This window comes from Anguilla anguilla, chromosome 7 (assembly GCF_013347855.1).
Source record: "Anguilla anguilla isolate fAngAng1 chromosome 7, fAngAng1.pri, whole genome shotgun sequence".
NCBI lineage: Eukaryota > Metazoa > Chordata > Actinopteri > Anguilliformes > Anguillidae > Anguilla > Anguilla anguilla.
Window position 1 is genome coordinate 56018507 of NC_049207.1, and position 20367 is coordinate 56038873.

Genomic DNA, 20367 nt, shown 5'->3' on the forward strand with positions numbered 1-20367 from the left:
CCTCCTTCGGATTGGACATGCAACTAGGCAGTCAGAAGAATTGAAAAAGCGGTCAAATTAATTTTTCACTGCTGTTAGTTTAAGTTATATCTCACAGAATCAGACATCAAAAACCGTTTAGGTGCTTCACTGTCGAGAGTTCAACCAACCAACTCAAATAGTTCTATCAATAAACTAAGTATAAAGCACTTCTTTTGATGCAGGTTTTGAGATAACAACATTAATGTACAATAGTTTAAAAACATAAAATAAGTCACATAAATGAACGTGTCCCATGGCCTGATATGGACTGTGTCAAGGCAGACGCACAGGGGGGTGCTACACTGGCCGTGCGACTCCTAACATGTTTCAGAGGACTGGTTTGTCATTATGTGGTTTGACATTCAAAACTGGGGAAAAAAACATTTAAAAAACCAAACAGTCACCTACAGGAGTTCAGTCTCCTCTGTCCTAGACTTTGACAAGCAGACCACCCACATCATTCATTGAACACAGGCACATGTACATTTTTAAATGTAAAAAGCGAATTTGCATATCTGTGACATCGCTGAAATGAGCAGAAGGCACCTGGGTGGGTTATAGTAAGACCCAGGAACAGCACACGGCCAGGTCTCCACCTGTCAGGGGCCAAACTCCTGTCCTTTAGGGCCCATTTAAAATATTTATATTATATTTACAAAGGAAAAGTAATTATATGTTCCAGTAAAAATACAGTGCATGCTGCATGAGATAATCTTCCAGCTCAACTTTTTAAAAAATATTCTTATTTTTTTTTTTTTTTTTTTTTTTTTTTTAAAGCTAAAGGTGCTTTTTAGAATTGGTCAGTTAACATAAAAAAAAATCAGTGCCTATCTTAGGAGGAAGATTTTGAATTAAAAGCTATTTACATAAGGGACGATGAGAGGATGCACCGTGCAGCCCTGGAGTTACATTCATAGAAAGGGTCCCCGGGGGGGTGAGGGGTGCAGTGGGGGGGGGGGGGGGTTGTGGGGGGGGACCTGGCAGGTGTCATGGTGGTCCCCGGGGGGGTGCAGGGGAGGGGGGGAGGACCTGGCAGGTGTCATGGTGGTCCCCGTGAGTTCTTCACATTGTTGATTTCCAGCTCTAACTGTTTAATCCGCACATCCCTCTGGGTCAGCAGATCCATTAGCCGACGAATCTCATTCTGCTGCTGGAAAAACGCCTGTCGGAGCTACACACACACACGCACACACACACACACACACACACACACACACAAACTGTCAGTATAAATTTTAAATCTGGCAACCCAACTTGACTGAACTAATTAATAAGCCTCCCCCTCTCCTCTCCTCTCCACCCCCACACCCCCCGCCCAGCCCTCATTTGAAAGCCGCCGTACCTCGTTTTCAGTTTTAGGAGGGGAACACTGCATGAGCTCGCACCCATTGGACGTGGTGGTCCAGACTGTGCCCTGGGTCTGGTCCTCCTTGGACGGGGCGTTGAGGGTGTTTGGGCCCTTAGCGTCTTGGCCCTCCAGGGGACTGAGCTCCAGGAGCCCGGCCCGGCTCTGGTAGGGCGTGCCCCCCAGGGATGTGTCCTTCTCTGGGTACAGGTCTGCTAATCTACTCCCAGGCTTCAGGGACATCAGGACTGGGCCTAGTGTCAATCAACAGCAATATCATTATTTCACACAAATTAGGAAAATAAAACACTCGCCACATCAAAATGTTACGGGTCAAATTATTTAGTCTTATTTTATCTGTTATTGTGGAAAAATGAACTGATAACGCCCATTGACAGTTAAAAAGTAAATGTCTGAGAGTTTTTTGTCAATCTATGCGGTCCTCACCTTTGTCCATCCCCGTAAACCACTCTCCCGCAGTCATCGCTGGCCGGTCTCCTGCGGTCATGGGGTAGATGTCTTCCTGGTATGATTCCGACTGCGCAGAGGACAGAAAGCAAGCTCTGCTCAAACAGCCCTCTCTACTGCAGGTACGCAGCCTCAGTGCATCTCATACAAAAACTCTGCGTTCTGTACTGAGATTTTACACTCATGGCAACGATTCTGCCTCCTATAACACACCATTCACAGCACACCTGGGCCTAATAGGCATTTTAAATGAGTTAACTCCTTATCTGTAGGAGTAAAATCTGATAAAAATGTCCGGAGATCCCAGAGAACTTTCAAAGCTTGTTACTAACCAAGACATTAAAAATAACTAAAAACAATCATATGAAACAATATTAAAGTTCATGGGCAACGCTACCGCTAATTATGCTACCGCCAGCCTTTCTGATCTGGCCAGATGGGGGCGCTCTCTGCACTGTGATAGACCCCTACATTTCATTCTACCGCTACTTGACACCAGGCCGGCCAGCAGAGGACGGGCTCCCCCTCTATAGCCAGGTTCCTCTCGAGATTTCTCCCCACTGGGAGTTCTTTACCTCATGTGCTGGCTATCTGGGGCCTGGTGTTTGCTCTGTTTGCTCTGTCTCTTGCCTTGCTGCTCTGTAAAGCTTCACTGTGACAGCTCCCTGTAAAAAGCGCCACACAAATAAAAGCGGCCTGAGCTGAATCTCTCTCACCCTGCGCGGGACGATCATGGAGAGCGGCTCGATGAGGCTCTTGATCGTCACCAGCCTGTAAAAACGGAACACCTCGCAGGAGCACACGTCCAGACCCCTCTTTGGCATGACCCCTGGGAGACAGGAGCAGAGGGCGGGGTCAATGACATCACATGTTTTATGGCCAACTTATTACAAATGACCTACTGGCTGTATGTACCAATATTAGTTCACTCATATATTAAACCACAGTAAGGAATTCAGAGACAGAAATAAAGTAGATAAGGTCATATACTTTAACGATAGTCTTCAACTATCATTCAAAATGTAATTAATTAAGTAAACAACAGAAATAAAGTAGATAAGGTCATAAACTTCAACTACAGTCTTCAACTATAATTCAAAATTTCATTAAGTAAGTAAACAGCAGGACTAATAAAACAATATAGGAGACACAAGGAACTCCAGAAACAGATTAAATGCCCTGCCTTGCAGATGCAACGCTGGCTCAGTGTGGACTGACTGATCACAATGTTAGCCATGTTAACGGGTGGAGACGTGAGAACAACGAATGACACGACTAATCACACAGTTCTAAAGATCAGTGAAACCTCACAGCGTGATGCCCGTCACCTCCCCTTTAACTACAGTGTCAGAGTTATTAAAGCTCTCAACACCGAGCCCCAGCAACATTTCACAACAGAAACTAGGAAGGTACAGTAGAACCGTAACTGATATGGGTAACTTCATTTTAAAACACAATCAACCAGTTTCCCTAAATGAACTGAGCTCACCCATTCCCTTCTGTGGGAGGATGGAACGATGTTCGCTGAGGTACTGCACGTAGGGTTTCTCCGAGCTGATTTCATAATATCTGATATTACCGTCGCCCTGGAAACAGACAGACATCATTGGTTTCACACACACAGGAAAAGCGCTCTCACTCCAGATTACCCATCTGCACAAGTCACCCTTAAATACAGAGCACAGCGTTGAGTACGATAACAGATCACCAGGGGAGTTATAAATGCAGACATACCTTTCCAGCCAGGTACAGCATGTGAGTATCAGGGTCATAGAAGGGGAACAGAACACCAGAGGAGCCATCCAGGTCCTCTTCTGCCAGCGGCACCGACAGGTCCTCCTGCGACGTGCAAAAACTTTTAGCACACCCGAAAATCAGTAACTAGATCAATGATTGCTCATGGTATTTGTTTTACACCGATCAATGACTGTGTTATTAGTTTTGTGTGTGGTGTACTGCCATTTTGATCTAAATCCAAGCAGGAAAAACTCTGAAACTATTACCATTCCATGCTTTTGATTTACCCATTAATTGTTTTAGCAATACAAGGAAACAGCTGTTCCTATTACCTGATCCCACAGAGCTATTTGCCTGTGGTTCCACCGCGAGTTTCCTGTTGAAAGGAGCATCTTCAGGTTCCCCAGAAAGAACACCTTGCTGGCTTTATGCGACTTGCAGTTAGCTTCCTGAAAGCAGGTGGCAAGAGTCAAGTCCTGCCAGCGTCAACGACCGTTTCATCAGTGCATGGCTTAATGCTGAGCTCACAATTTAAAAGTTTTTTATTTATGTATTCATTCTTCCATTCAATATTTTTTGCGCCCTTAATGTTCTCAATATTTTTTATGTTTATCTGTTTGTTGTGGGTGCATTTATTGTTTTTTTGGTTGTCACTGTGCTGCAGAACAAATTTCCCCGTAGGGGTGATAAAGACCCTGACAAACTAACAATGTTTTTTTGATAAACACAAATGGAGAGACAGCACTTCTTGAAGATGTCATGCAAGAGGTGGCATTGTACAGCCTAATCTATTACAAACAGACCGGTGTGTATGACTCATCTATTTTAATCTTGCTTCAGGCCCAGCTTTGTGGAGGTGACGTGTACACACACATACACACACACGCACGCACGCATGTAACACACACACACACACACTCGCATGCACGCACACACACACACGCTTTGTGAAGGTGACGTGTGTATTTGTGTAGCCGGGGATGTGGACATAGCAGTGGGATAGCAGCATGAGGGTCTTTTCATTCACAAAAAGAGTGTCACTCCCTTGCGCAGAAAATATTGTGCTAAGCTCAGTAAACATCTCTCAAGGTTTTCATTTCAAAAGCTCATAATTCAGTTTCATTCCAAATAAAATGTAATACAATACATGATATGAGTATATAACTTTTAATAGTCATCAAATCTGCCACACAAGGAAATCAAGCAAGTGTGTATTGTGAACTTATGCTGGAAAAATGCACATGCACATACATACACACACACTCTCATACGCATGGACACAGTCACGCACACACACACTCACACACTCACACACACACACGCGCACTCACACACTCACACACACACACACACACACCTGTAGGAGTCTCCCAGTGCGAGTCTCTATGATGCGTATCTTCTTGTCCTTGCAGGACGTAGCCAGCCTGCTGCCGTCGGTGTTGAAGCTCATGGAGAGCACCAGGTCCGAGTGCTCGCTGATGGTCTTCACCGGGTTCTTGATCACCTGCTCCGGCGTGTCCAGGTTCCACACCATCACCTGCGTACCGCAGAGGGGGGAAGTCACGGGGTCAGAAAGTAAAAAGTCCTGCCGTGTGTTTCTTCCAACCCAGGAAATCAGGCAGCTGAGCTCACTGATTAGTCCCACCTCCTGGCTGAAGAATTGTGCTAATTAGCAAATCCAGGTGACTGGAACAAAATACTGGGGAGGACTTTTATTCTCCGAACAAGGCGTTGAGACCCATAGTAACTGGTTGAGGCCTGGATTAAGTGTTTGAGACCCATAGTAACTGGTTGAGGCCTGGATTGAGTGTTTGAAACCCATAGTAACTGGTTGAGGCCTGGATTGAGTGTTTGAGACCCATAGTAACTGGTTGAGGCCTGGATTGAGTGTTTGAGACCCATAGTAACTGGTCGAGGCCTGGATTGAGTGTTTGAGACCCATAGTAACTGGTCGAGGCCTGGATTGAGTGTTTGAGACCCATAGTAACTGGTTGAGGCCTGGATTGAGTGTTTGAAACCCATAGTAACTGGTTGAGGCCTGGATTGAGTGTTTGAGACCCATAGTAACTGGTCGAGGCCTGGATTGAGTGTTTGAGACCCATAGTAACTGGTTGAGGCCTGGATTGAGTGTTTGAGACCCATAGTAACTGGTCGAGGCCTGGATTGAGTGTTTGAGACCCATAGTAACTGGTCGAGGCCTGGATTGAGTGTTTGAGACCCATAGTAACTGGTTGAGGCCTGGATTAAGTGTTTGAGACCCATAGTAACTGGTCGAGGCCTGGATTGAGTGTTTGAAACCCATAGTAACTGGTTGAGGCCTGGATTGAGTGTTTGAGACCCGTAGGAACTGGGTCGCGGCTTGGCTTGGTACCTTGTAGTCGTAGGCCGTGCTGAAGAGCACGTTGCTGGCGGTGGGGTGCCACTCGATGAACCCCACCCTCCGAGAGTGACCCTGCAGCTCCTTCGTGGGGACCGTGATGTCCTTCATTACGCCATGCTTTGGAATGTCCCAGATTTTCACCTGGAAAGGAATGTGCACGTTACCTGTGTACTGCACAGTGTACACCACAGCGGTTTAAATAAACCAAACACCTCCAGCAAATAGTGGATATTAGCTTCAATCTGGATCAATTTCTCTCATGCAGTTTCAGAATGTGTGAAAATAGTCTGACTGTTTTGAAGAGACAGTTTGCGCCGGATGATGCCTAATGTTTGTGCTGCCAGTATTCAACCCGTTTATCTTGGCTGAGCCGCCACGTCCAACTGGGACTGTCTGCCTAGGAAGTTCTGGCACCGCCTACTCCTCTGCAGGCCCAATTTCCGGCTACGCTGTGGGTTGGAAGGGTGGGATTTGTGAATGAGCAGTGCTGTGAAGCAGCGGGTGTGTGACTGTGAAGGACGTGGCGGGCGTGTGACTGTGCAGGACGTTGCGGGTGTGTGGCAGTGAAGGACGTTGCGGGTGTGTGACTGTGAAGGACGTTGCGGGTGTGTGACTGTGAAGGACGTGGCGGGTGTGTGACTGTGCAGGACGTTGCGGGTGTGTGACTGTGCAGGACTTGCGGATGTGTGACTGTGAAGGATGTGGAGGGTGTGTGACTGTGCAGGACGTGGCGGGTGTGTGACTGTGCAGGACGTTGCGGGTGTGTGACTGTGCAGGACTTGCGGGTGTGTGACTGTGAAGGATGTGGCGGGCGTGTGACTGTGCAGGACGTGGCGGGTGTGTGACTGTGCAGGACGTTGCGGATGTGTGACTGTGCAGGACTTGCGGGTGTGTGACTGTGCAGTACGTTGCGGGTGTGTGACTGTGAAGGATGTGGCGGGTGTGTGACTGTGAAGGATGTGGCGGGTGTGTGACTGTGAAGGATGTGGCGGGTGTGTGACAATGAAGGACGTTGCGGGTGTGTGACAATGAAGGACGTTGCAGGTGTCAGGTTGGCGGGGTGATGACTCACAGTAGTGTCCTCAGAGCAGGACGCGATGCAGAAGTCGTTGAAGGGGTTCCATTTGATGTCCAGCACGTTCCCCTTGTGGCCGCACACTCGCGGGTGGTGGGGGTCCACTTTCCCCGTCTGAAAAGACCAGCAGAACGGAGAAAGTCAGGCCACCTTTCTTACAGTGAGGCGTCACTGGATTGGAATCATGCAGGTGCCCAAAATGGCACTCTCCTGGTCATTAGCTGAGGTCTACAGTATCGCCGCATCACTATTGCCAGAAAGGCAGAGCTGGAGGTGGGCGGGGCCTCACGTGGCGAATGGAGAGGACCAGAAAGGCTCCGCCCCCGGCGCACTCTGTGATGACGGCGACGAAGTGCGGGTTGACGGCGCAGAAGTTGTTGTCCTGGACGCTCCGGGTGATGGGGACGCCGTCGTAGCAGTTCTCCTTGGCGGCGGCCTTGCCGAACACGTGCCGGAACTTGGACGTGCGATACTGGGGCCGCCATGTCATCTGGAACGAGACCAGAAACCGGACGGTGAGCCGCGCACGGAAAGCAGCTGCTCTGCGCAGCCGGACGGTGAGCTGCGCACGGAAAGCAGCTGCTCTGCACAGCCGGACGGTGAGCTGCGTACGGAAAGCAGCTGCTCTGCGCAGGCAAGAAATTGGATATCTTTTATATAAGGCACATGCCTTATATAAAAAGGCACTCCTCACACCCAAGAAAAGGCATCAGCCGTCAGCATATGAACTATTTGTCCAAAATTTTCTATTTTGCTCACTATTTTGCTGTCCGTAATCATGAGTATAGTTCTGACCTCGTGCACGAGGGATTCGTTAACGCGGAGAAGCCCCCATTAGCCTGAGCCGCAGGGGCTGAAGCGCATTACCTCATACATGTAAAACATCAACAGTGACCTCTGCAGAAAGACGGGCTGCGTCGCATTTGCCTAGAACACGCCGCCCCTGCAGGTGCAAGGGGTTCTGAGAAGCCGCTCTGCAAATGCAAATCCAGTGTAGTGGACAGAATCCAGGTCCCACAGTAAATAATCTGACTGAATCTCATTATTTTAATTTTTTTTATTTATTATTAATTTATTTATTTTGGGATCTGGCTCTGCGGGAACCCTTTAAACGGTTTCTCCTTCAGTCCCGGGCCCTCCCTGCTACCTCTCACTGCTCCTCTGCTGGCCAAACCCAATTTGAATGAGAAAGAAATGGCGTCACCATTTCACCTGAAGTTTTATGGCCACTACAGCCTCAGATTCTTATCAGCTGCGCTCTCTCAACCCGACCCACCCAGACATGCAGACTGCAAGGCGTCACGCTGCTTTTGCATGTTCTAAATGCCATACATGATGTCGCACACACTAACCAGCATGGATACAAGGGAAAACTACTGATGTACACTAGCTCAACCTGATGCCCTTGCTGTATTTAAATGTTTTTTTTTTGTCTCTGAGCTTTGGTTAGAAAATGAAAATCAAATGAGGTCATGTGACTGTACAGTAAACTGATCTGCAGAAAACAGTGTGTGTGCGTGTGTGTATGTGTGTGCGTGTGTGTGTGTGTGTGTGTGCGTGTGTGTATGTGTGTGTGTGTGTGTGTGTGTGTGCGTGTGTGTATGTGTGTGTGTGTGTGTGTGTGTGTGTGTGCGCGTGTGTGTGTGTGTGTGTGTGTGTGTGTGTGTGTGTGTGTGTATGTGTGTGTGTGTGTGTGCGTGTGTGTGTGTGTGCGTGTATGTGTGTGTGTGTGACAGACCCAGACTTCATTCAGTAGTTAAAAATAACAAAGCAAGATTCGCATGAATGAAAAGATTACAGCAATTCAAGTGGGCGATAACATTCTCAGCATGGTTTAAATACACTGTGAGTGGTATGCATGAACATACCAGCAAACTGTTGTGATTGTAAGGGGCATACGCACCCAAGGTGTAATGTGGCAGGTGGCATATCTGCCATCAAAATGCCAGTCATTTTCAACTTCAGTTTTTCAAAAAGAAATATCTCTGTTTAAAAACTAGATATAACGTTTGCCTGCAATTCTCTTCTGTTTGTTTTATCTGCAGTATGTGCAACACCGTTTGTGGGGGTGGGGGTGGTTAGTACAAAGTTCACTGGCAGATCCATAACCACGCCTGAAGCAAAGTTCTGTGGATCCTCCCTTTCCTGGTTTCGCTGCCTAAAAATCATATGAACACACACCTTTAGCCCACTGAAGAGAAGGTGTTTTGGAATGTTCAAAATTCCAAGTCAGTGTTCCAGAACTCCACTGCTTTCAGTTGCCAGAAGCGATTGTTACATCACCAGCGTCAGAATGTTCAGTTAAGAACGTTCCAGTGGCATATTTGTGGTCTCACACAGTAAAGGGTTAACCCACACAGGGACTCTGTAAGTGGGATGAAGTAGGGAAGGCAGGCCGGTCGCCTGCAGACTTTTGTCCTCCTCTGAATGGGAAACGTGAACCGCGGGATGTTTGGGTTGACCCCACATTTTTTTGTCCACGCTCCTGTTGGACCTGATAGCACACAGAGAAGCGAGGTTTCATTGAAACCAGACACCTCCCTGGAAAGTACAATAGGCTAACAGACAACTGGGACTCCATACAGGTGCCTTGAGAGAAAGTGGGGGTGGTGGGGCTGGAGTTTAACACAGCGGGGTTCCCAGGACAGAGGTATGCTTCCAGACAGAGACAATGACGCGGAAAGGTAGTGCAAACCAAGACCAGGCCAAAGGTCCAAGACTAAGGCAAGAGAATAAGACTTACCCAGGCACAGTCATTATTAAAAATGCCTATTACAATACAGTACATTACATTACATTAATTTAGTAGGTGCAGTTATGCAAGCTTTATCTCCTTACTCCTTTGTGTATGCACATGTGCATGGTTGTGTGTGTTTGCGTGACTGCTTGTGTGTGTGTGTGTGTGTGTGTGCGTGCATGCGCGTGTGTGTGTGTGCTCACTCATCTCTCAGGTTCCGGGTTTGTCACAAGTTTTGCAGTCAAAAAGTACTATAAAAATAAAGGTGCTGTGTAAGGATACGTTTTTCCACTGATGTGTTACTCAGTAGGCATTTTTCAGAGGTCATATTGGGATTGGCAATGCTGCCCTACTTGTTTGCTTCACAATGATGAGAGAAACAGGAACAGGGAGTTTGTTTGTACATGTAAAGAGCTGTCTCCCTGCGTGCCACCTTCCGCTGTAATTACATACATGCTAATATGCTTCCGCACGTGAACACATCTTTCTGGCGTTTGGAGGAAAACCACATTCTGAGTGTTCTGAAGAAGCAACAACATCGAGCCCTTTTGAGAGAAGATATATCTGCACTGGAAATGAACATCTCTGCAGCTCTCCACATGCACAATAACTGCCCCCCACCCCCCCCACCACCACCACCACGCCCCAGTTCTCCAGTTCCACACACACACACACACACACACACACACACACTAACCCCCAAAGCACTTAAAGTCGCCATGCGCTCTGCCACGCTCAGTAAGCCACACCCACTCTCAGCGGTCTATGACCACACCGCCAGCCGTTCCCCAGGAGTCAGAGCGTTTTACATGCCCGTGCGCTCAGAATCTCCCTGCTCTACAGAACAGGCACTGCTACGTATGGAATATGATATCCTGGAGGCTCCTTCCCAGAAGTCTTGTCCTGCCCTGCCCTTTCTCTTAAACAGCAACACGCTCCAGTCCTGTGAACGCCTTTCTCCCCGCTGGGGAGTCCCTACCCCCTGGGGGTTAAGTCGCTCCTCCCCGCCCCCCCCGCTCTCCACACCCCGACTCACCCTGGCTCCGTGGCTGAAAGGTAGAGCTGCGAAAACGGGGGCAGGAAGGGGTCAGATTCCCCCCCCGCCTGTCGGCCAGGTGCTCTTCCCTCCCCAGGCGAGAGACTCTCGGCTGTAGAGCAACGGCTCGGAGGCGCCAGAAATCCCGCAGTCACACCGGCACGCACCGCGCGGTATCCCTGTATCTCATCCACCGCTGCAGCGCTGAACGTGCGTGTGTGTGTGTGTGTGTGTGTGTGCGCGTGTGCGTGCGCCTCAACACTCCTTAAAAGGGCGGAGCCTATCCCAGCAGGAAACAAGGTAGGTAAACAGAAGCCCCGCCCCCTCGCTGAGCCTCAGCAGGGCAGGCACGCCTCAGCCTCTCCAGGTTTTTATAAATAACACCAGAGCGTTTTCACTGCTTTTAGGTTTTTATCTCCGCTGGTCCCGCGCAGTCACACACCACCAGCGTTCCCAGCCACTCTTCGCATCGTCAGTGTGTATTAATAAATTCCATGAGCCAAAAACAAAGATTAGAGAAGGATGCAGCCGCACTGAGTGTGGATTATGACTGGCAGTCAAAATCCACAGAGACCAAGCGATGGATTAACAGTGACAAATTAAACTGCAGTAAAAAATCGTGTTTTAATAGATGACACCGACGCAGCGGCACATGCAGCGCGACACAGCTGGCCGCTCTCCAGTTAATCTGCGCTCACCCAGCAGCCCGTGGTCTTCTCCAGCAGTCACAGCCAGCCACACGTCGGGCACGCCGCGGCGCACTGGCGCCAGGGAGCTGGCATCAGCGCCGACGGGCACGTCACTTAGGAAAACGAGCCACTTAGGGACACACCCGACGAACCGTCTGCCACGGAAACGCGCGGAGGAGTCCAGCACTGCACGATACTCACAAACACTGCACTAACACTGCAAGAGTTCTGTATTTGCAATTATTTAGTACACACAAAGTCCCACAGAGATTCTGTTTTTGAGACACGTAGTTTTCCTTTGTGAGATGTTAACCATCCTGAAATCAGATTAAACTCTGATATGAAAATGAAGGCGTAAACAGAAATCAAATAACTGTAGTCTCTGGGCTACATGTGCAGCAAACATTCACAGCTCACAGATGGACCTGTGACCTTCCATCCTGTGACCTTCCATCAGCAAGTACACGGTTGCTTTCCTTTCAATCCATTCATTTCACTAACACATTACCTGTATTACAACCTGGTTTATTCTCATTGGACAGCCGCTGATCTTTAGCCATGGCGAGTGTTTAAACAGTAAAACCCACAGCACACTCATTTGCAAGCAACGCGAGGCGAACCGACCGAAAATAAGCATGAAAGTGAAGAGGCCAACTCCAGACAAGACGAGAGACAAAGACCGTTCTGCATTAGCCTGGGTCAGCACTGCGACTGCTTCAGAGGCTTGACACAGCCAAATTAAATGTAAACAAATTTAACCCCTCCCTCATCCGTCCATCTCCCCAGCCCAATGCAGACCCCTCACCCCCCCCCCCTATCAGAGCGGGGGTGAGAACGGCACTCAGAACGCTACCTGTCCACACCCTGGACAGGTCACGGCCCGTTCCGTTAGCAGTCAAAGACGGGCGAACGGTTGAGCGTTAACGCTTGGTGCTTTTCGGAGGGCTAAACAATAGAGACCAGGCCTTTGATCCACCCACTAATCGGGGATTATAACCAGAGATCACCGCTGCCAAGAGCCGGTCACGTGAAGGACACAGACCGAGAGCGCTGAGAAGAATGTGAGCGAGGAGAGACTGGTCCAGTGAGGACTGTCGTGTCCCTGTGAGTGTGCGCATTTACTGAACCACACTGCAAAAAAAAGGGAAGAATTTCCACATTAACGAGCATCCCGTCTGTCATCGTCTGACCTGGGTAATAATGGGTGCTGTCGGCACGGCGATCTCCGGCACATTCGTTTGGTGCCGTTCAGCTTTGTAGTGGGTGGGGCCTGCTTCTGCCCCCCCCCCCTCTGCTGGGGGTGGGGTGAAGCCCAGATGGGCCCCGCTGAACGACAGGCAGGGGGAGGCTCTGTTTTGCGTTGCGCTCAAACTCAAACGGAGTGCGCGGATGCGCAGGGGCTATTTTTAGCTTCGCCTCCTTCAGAGATTATGAAATCAGCAGGGAAGAGCTGGCATATCAGCAAGGGTACAGGACGCAAAAGAGGTGCGGTATAACATAAGACTGAGTGCATTACGGGCTCCAAAGAGACAGACACCCACCATGCTGCTCCACTCCTCCTCCTAAAGAAAGTGCTTATACTGTAATAAACTCCCTTCGGAACGTGAAATGCCCGTTGCAGTTTCACATACGCATTCAACTGTCAGCACATTAGAGTGACCCTCACTCCCCAGCTTGTCTCTCCAAATTCAGGCATCAAAGTCAATATTATTTCTAATTCATGCATGATCAGGGATTATAGTGAATCCGACATTTACAGTAAGGACACCATATTGATTAGTTTCATGCATTCATGCACAAACTTATCACCTATGGCGATCCACAGCCATTGTTATTTTATTCAAATAAATACTCAGCTCATATTTCATGTCATAACAGAACCTCCCTCTGATTTGTTAAGGCTCCTCCGGGTGACACCTGCGTTAAACGCTGACACACACACACACACATACACACACACACACACACACACACACACACACACACACATACACACACACGCACACACACACACACACACACACATACACACACACGCACACACACACACACACACACATGAACAGGTGACATGACCTCCTGCTGTGCTTACACAGGAAATTCAGCACTGAGGCGGCAGATTTCTCTGTTTTCTATGCATTACCAGCAGACTTCATATGTGTGGTACAAACAGAGAACAGAAGCAGAGCGGAGTGGTGTTTAAGGGTGCGAGAGGGTACGCTGTCCCGACCCAAATCTGCTTTTGGGACAGCTCGGGAGACGGGGGCCACTTCCCAGTCTAATATTTCTCGGACATGCAGCTGTATTATTCAGGTGTATTCACCCCCATTAATAACAGCTATTCAATTTCACTGCTCCACCTATCTGAGCGATGTCAATTGTGCGTTGTGTGCGGAAGCTTGTGCACAAACGTGGACGTGCATGAAAGAAACAGAGAGAAAGAGACGGACATTTCCATTAGCAGATAATAGGACAGTCTGCGAATCTGTGTCCTGTACACGAGCTGGAGATGCTGCTCCTGTCATTTCCCTCATGAGTAAACACCGCATGTATGCACAGGAAACAATGCCTCCTTATAGCTCCCTAAATCCATTACTGTTCTCTGGTAATAACACATATCATATGAGGACGAGAAACATAAAACTAAATCAATCCATTAATTGAGTTGGAGGCCAGGTCTGCAGCAGTGCGGGATTGTGTTGCAGGCTCACAGAAGCTGGGAGACAATGGCACCCACATCATTAAGGCACCATGTGACTGCCTGTTCTACCCAGAACCCTCTGCGAAGAGGTAAGAGACGAAAATACAGGAACACAACATGGCTTATGCGCAAAATGTGAAAGATCTAATGAGGCTCGCTCTGTTCTACATATCTGCGAAGTGCAAAGTTTATAAATTTTTACAACAAAAACGCAATCACAAACCATGGCAATCAAGGGCATACGGTTGAATCCTGGTCCAGTAAAATTGACTGATTGACGTTCCCCTTAATGGCGATCATTAGTGATGATGCATCAGCTTCTAATCACAGGCAAACTGAGTAAAAGTCAGGTCAGTAAGATGTAAGCAGATCAATGATGGCCCCTCCTTTTCCCAGGTCCGTCTCGGGCCTGATCATTTCCAAGCAGCCAGAGGAGCAGCCACTTTAATAAACCAAACGCACAGCCGAGCAGCGGAAGCAGCAGCAGACTGAGCATCTTATTCAGCCATCGCCTGCACTCTAGCTGTCTCTCTCCCGGTAATTAGATCACTTCCATTAGCCGACAACAGTACAGAAGAAACAAAGAGTGGGAGGTACACTTCATGTCCAAAGATGGTACTGGAAGATTAAGGGGGGGGGGGGTGCTGGGGGTTCTTAAGGAAAAAGGCTTTGCACATCATGTGATGTTTGAGTGATATTTATAATGTATGAAGGTCATAGCAGTTTTAGAGAGTGCCTATGTGCTTGGCTTTTTCTTCCCCCTGTGTTGCAGCTACTGAGTATCAGTACCTATACAACAAGAAGTGAATTTAGGAATACTGCTACTGCTGCCTTTATTATACATCTTTAAAAGTACAGTTAAAAAGTTCATGTGTGCATGCGTGTTTGTGTGCATGAGTGCGTGTGTGTGTGTGTGTGTGTGTGTGTGTGTGAGTGCGTGCCTGCCTGCCTGCGTGCGTGTTGTTGTGTCTGTGCCAATAGCAACAGGTACTTTCCTCAAGAAAAATCTGAGCCAAACCCTCCCTTAACACAGTGTCACCAGCCTGCTGAACGCTCCCTAACACAGTCTCACCAGCCTGCTGAACGCTCCCTGACACAGTCTCACCAGCCTGCTGAACGCTCCCTAACACAGTGTCACCAGCCTGCTGAACGCTCCCTAACAGTCTCACCAGCCTGCTGAACGCTCCCTAACAGTCTCACCAGCCTGCTGAACGCTCCCTAACACAGTGTCACCAGCCTGCTGAACGCTCCCTAACACAGTCTCACCAGCCTGCTGAACGCTCCCTAGCACAGTCTCACCAGCCTGCTGAATGCTCCCTAACACAGTGTCACCAGCCTGCTGAACGCTCCCTAACACAGTCTCACCAGCCTGCTGAACGCTCCCTAGCACAGTCTCACCAGCCTGCTGAATGCTCCCTAACACAGTGTCACCAGCCTGCTGAACGCTCCCTAACACAGTCTCACCAGCCTGCTGAACGCTCCCTAACACAGTCTCACCAGCCTGCTGAACGCTCCCTAGCACAGTCTCACCAGCCTGCTGAATGCTCCCTAACACAGTGTCACCAGCCTGCTGAACGCTCCCTAACACAGTGTCACCAGCCTGCTGAACGCTCCCTAACACAGTCTCACCAGCCTGCTGAACGCTCCCTAACACAGTGTCACCAGCCTGCTGAACGCTCCCTGACACAGTGTCACCAGCCTGCTGAACGCTCCCTGACACAGTCTCACCAGCCTGCTGAACGCTCCCTGACACAGTCTCACCAGCCTGCTGAACGCTCCCTAACACAGTGTCACCAGCCTGCTGTACGCTCCCTAACACAGTCTCACCAGCCTGCTGAACGCTCCCTAACACAGTCTCACCAGCTGGCTGACTCACCGGCTGCAGCCCAGTGCATTACCCACTCGCCCATCACACTCACAAATCAGCTTTGTCATCAAACATAAAACACCGTAAACAATTGGGCAGGTCTTCAGGGGAAGCGGCTTCCTCTCGGCTTAAAGCCCGGGTGTGCTCACGTAGTCAGAATGGAAAAGGGCGCTCTGAACCAGTCATTCCAGTTGCCTTTCAAAAGCGCAGCGTCCTATAGCACGGATCTGCATTATCTCGACTGCAAAACTAACCCCCACCGAACCTGAAGGTCCTTCTATTCTTCCACTGTGCACTGCTCCCTGGGTAATCCCTGGCATCTCGACGGCTGCAGTTGGAACACGTCTGATATATTCTGCACTGACTCAGTGCCAGTAACAAGCCCTCTATGGCATTCCTCCGCTTTCAGTAATGTTTCACAGCCCAGAGACGGCATTAATATGACAGTCATAGTGTTGATCATCAGAAGAGCTAAAGCAGCCCTGTTAGTCCATGCAGTCATTATTTGGGTTGAGATGAGACTGTGCATGTGTTGTCTTGAAAAGTCACTGAAAAATTTCTTCCTTTTTTATCGATGAATGTGTCACTTTGTGTTAAAAATATTAGATCTTTTAGGAGGCAGTCCAAAAGCCAGTAATCAATATTAATCAATAAGTGCTCAAGTTAACATTTACAGTATGTTTGCTCTTGGTCAAAGACGCTACTTACCACAGACAGGGACTTTGAAACCTCACCCACCTAACAAAGCTGTGGAATTCCCCTCCAGAGATATTATGTCTTGCTGTGATTATTTAAAACTTGCATAACCAGGTGAAAATCCTAGACTGAATGCTAATATGAACACTTTTATTTGTCTTTGAGATTAGAGACAAGATCAATAAAAAACCTTACTAATATCATTCAGCTTCATATCTGAGAATGTCTGCTCTTATAGTCCACATCCTTATGAAAATGAATGCCTGAAAAAGTATTTAATTATAAATGCAGGACAAAGCTAATTAAGGCAAAGTCCGTACCTCAGGTCACTCCTTACTACCCTGGGCATATCCTTGGATACTGGCCAACTTGCACAACATCCAGTTCCTGAGCTGAATGAGCGCACTTAAAGAATTTCAAATGCAGTGCACACTTTCTCTTGGAGTTATTAAACTAAAGTTTACCTGCTTTCACTTTTTAAAAATCCAGAGGAGAAATTAAAGATTGTAGAGAAATCACGTGGTTGGGTTACATTTACCCATGCAAATTTAACTGTAAATGTAATGATGCCATCTAGCTAACTGTAATGACAAAACCCAATCTTTGCTGCTGTAATATTGTGAAAATTTGATTTTGCAAAACATTCAACAGGGCCCCATCTATGATGCACACTTCTGGTGAGCATCTCAGAAAAGGAATGTAAAGTGCAGACCTGAGACATACTGGGGCTCTCTGAGTCCTGAGCACAACACTTTATGTTGATTTTACAGTCCCATCGCAATCCCGCAGGCAATGGGAAAGACATAACATCTGGCCCTACAGCAGATTAAAAAATGTGTTGTGGCTGCGTGCAATACAAACTAAGAGCCCATACAAGCTAAGAGCCCAAGCACCCTCAATGCAAGGAATTATTTTTTATCAACGTGGATATTGTGTCACGTCTGCTTTTGTTCTCGGGAAACAAGACAACAATTTTTAAAAATGTTTTTTGTATCAAAGCTTTGTTGTTGGTGCTGAAATCCTAATTCCATTTAACAAATGGCACAAAAAGGTACATACGCTACTGCTTTGAAAAATACATATGTATAAAATGGCCTGCAATAGCAACGTGGACGAGTGGATGTGTATGTAAATACCCTAAAATTAAGGCAGACGGTCTGCTCCTTAACCTCGCATTGATTGCTTCATTTAAAATCCAATGTGCTGTAGTCTAGAGCAAAAACAAGAACTGTTCCACTGTCCAAATACTTATGGACTGCACTGTACATGAATACAGCAATATTGATGTCTGCCAAATAAATGTAATGTAATGTAATGATGTCACATTGAAAATAACACATTTACAATGTTGAAATAAGCTAAGACATAAAACACAACAAATCAGGTGTTGGAGTACCACACCCATATTTTCACAATTCTTTAGGTTGAATAAATGAATCATTAAAAGGAATCAAGGCGAATTCTTCCCTTTAGAAAATTGTATTAATAATAAACCCTCGCATATAGTAAAATTTTACCGGCAAGACTGCTTCCAACACTTCAACGCCAGAAGGCATTTAGAGGCTTAGGACATTTAACCATAAGGATGGAATGGTCGTGGCCATATATTTCATACCATACGGGGCAGTTGTGCAAAACCGTTACTGCCATCTGTTTCAGAATTATTCTCAAAACAGAAAGCAACTACAATTACTCGTTTTATCCGACCGGAGCATGAGTCGGCTGCATTACACTGTCACCGAACGAAAAGCGATTCTTGACAAATTTCTGACGCAATGCTTTGTGGAACGGCCTCAGCGTGCTGCTCCTAGCAAGACTTCCAAGTAATCAATGTTGCTATTTTGACAACATTCACATTACATGACCCTAGCGTGCAGGTAACTCGTCCTACTTCTCCATCTCAAAGACGATCTTTATGGCCCGTCAAACCGACTGCGAGGTGCAGCGCTTCGAAAAAGGCACTGACATGCTTGTTTTGAATATATTAGCGGTCTTCCAAAGAAACAAACAGTTGTTCTACACTCAGCTGCCAAAGTTCAGAGGCACGGACGCCGTAGCAGTTTCCATTGATAAGATTACGTTGAATGCCCTGCATCTCGTAGGTGCACCCATGGGATATGCTGTTTCGCTGACATGTCACACCCTCGAAATAAACAGGCACTCCCCATAATAGTAGCCTATGTCAGTAAAAGTTACCATGTGTCAAAGTACATTCCGAGCACAATTTAAAGACTTGTTTTATGATCAATCGTGTCTTACCTTTGTTGTCATAAAGGACGTCGTATAGGATTGCCACGGAGGCGCAAACCGCGATAATGGTTTGGAACTCTGCAATGTGCTACTCGCTATGTGGAACTTCTTGATTCCTCGGGTTACGTAGTAGGTATCCAACGGCGTTTAATGTATCCGTGCAATGTTCATACATAAGTCATGACGGTCTGGCGGACTGACAGGGCACACAGTTGATGGGTGGAAAGGAAGAAAGCGCGAGTCAATCGCCCTGGTGAGCCCACGTAAACTAAACACACCAAGGTGCTTCTAAATAGGGCATCCGCCTAGCTGGAGAGGAGGAGAGGACGAGTGGAGAGAGGGAGGAAGAGAACCCCTCTCCAAGCGAAAAAAAGACTAGACACCCCAATTCTCCTTTCTTACCACCAGCATGGGCTATTTTATCAATAAACTCGACTCCTGCTTCTTGACTTTGTCATTCGAATGGCAAGCCCTTGTTGACGTATACAGCACGTGGGCTACAGTTACCATAGGGATGTGTGGGCAGGGCAAAGTAACACACCGGTGTTGCCGCAATAATTTTAGCCAACTCTTCATGTTGCATACATTTTTGTCAAGGGATGTGCAATTTGAAACCAATTAACAGTATAGAATATAGGTAGCGTACGGTGGTTAGAGATCGTAAACAGTTTACGTCGAGCTACCATATTCTGTGTAACGAATAGATTCAATAGCGATTCACACTTCATTAAGTAAGAATATCTTTGATTTATGTCAATGCTAGAAGGCGTTCCGTTTTTACTACAAAGCAAAGTACGTTGGCTAGCTCACATAAGGCTTGAAAGCTTCGATGGCTTCTTTTTCGATGACAGTCCAAGCATTCGCTAAGACTATCATACTGTTGCTATAATCCATGTGACCCAGGGATAAACAAAAGTAATTCCGATAAATGGGTCAAAGCAGCCAGCCAGTAGCCAACCGCAGGGCATTTGTCGCCCAGCGGTGGCGTGCAGCGAAACATGATTTTAAAAATACTAAGGTTTTCAGACTAGCCTATAATATTGAGTTTTAATAGCGTAAAGGACGATGCAGCTAGGAGTGGTACTATATGATGTGCCTGTGCAGGACTCACTGCATTAATAGGAGGTCTAACTAGCCCTGAATGGTTTGCGTCCAGAGATGACGAAATACCTCAATCCTCAATAATCCACGATTATCTTAAATACATGCATTTAGTGCTGCTGTGAATGTAATACGAGCTTTCGCACTTTATTATAAGCATGTCAATGTCATAAAAAGACGTCCCGGAAACCGTCTAACAAACAGGGAACAAGCTCTTCGCAATATCTGGTAGAACTAAGTTCCAGATAAAATTTTATATATATA

General features: G+C 47.4%; 1 protein-coding gene across 3 annotated transcripts; it reads right to left on the minus strand.

The window, feature by feature from the left end:
* Positions 1-998: 998 nt before the first annotated feature.
* Positions 999-19471, minus strand: coro2a (coronin, actin binding protein, 2A). 3 transcript variants are annotated; one of them, XM_035426262.1, is made up of 12 exons: positions 19012-19471; positions 7316-7516; positions 7024-7140; positions 5943-6092; positions 4929-5108; positions 3904-4020; positions 3569-3673; positions 3324-3420; positions 2551-2663; positions 1814-1904; positions 1364-1620; positions 999-1192 (listed from the first exon to the last, which is right to left on the minus strand). In XM_035426262.1, the coding sequence occupies exons 1-12, from the start codon at positions 19021-19023 to the stop codon at positions 1061-1063; spliced, it is 1572 nt and encodes a 523-aa protein (XP_035282153.1). In that variant the 5' UTR covers positions 19024-19471; the 3' UTR covers positions 999-1060. The 3 variants fall into 3 exon arrangements, with proteins under 3 accessions (XP_035282153.1, XP_035282155.1, XP_035282154.1); XM_035426264.1 differs by lacking the exon at positions 19012-19471 and adding an exon at positions 16765-16854; XM_035426263.1 differs by lacking the exon at positions 19012-19471 and adding an exon at positions 10800-11322.
* Positions 19472-20367: the final 896 nt, after the last annotated feature.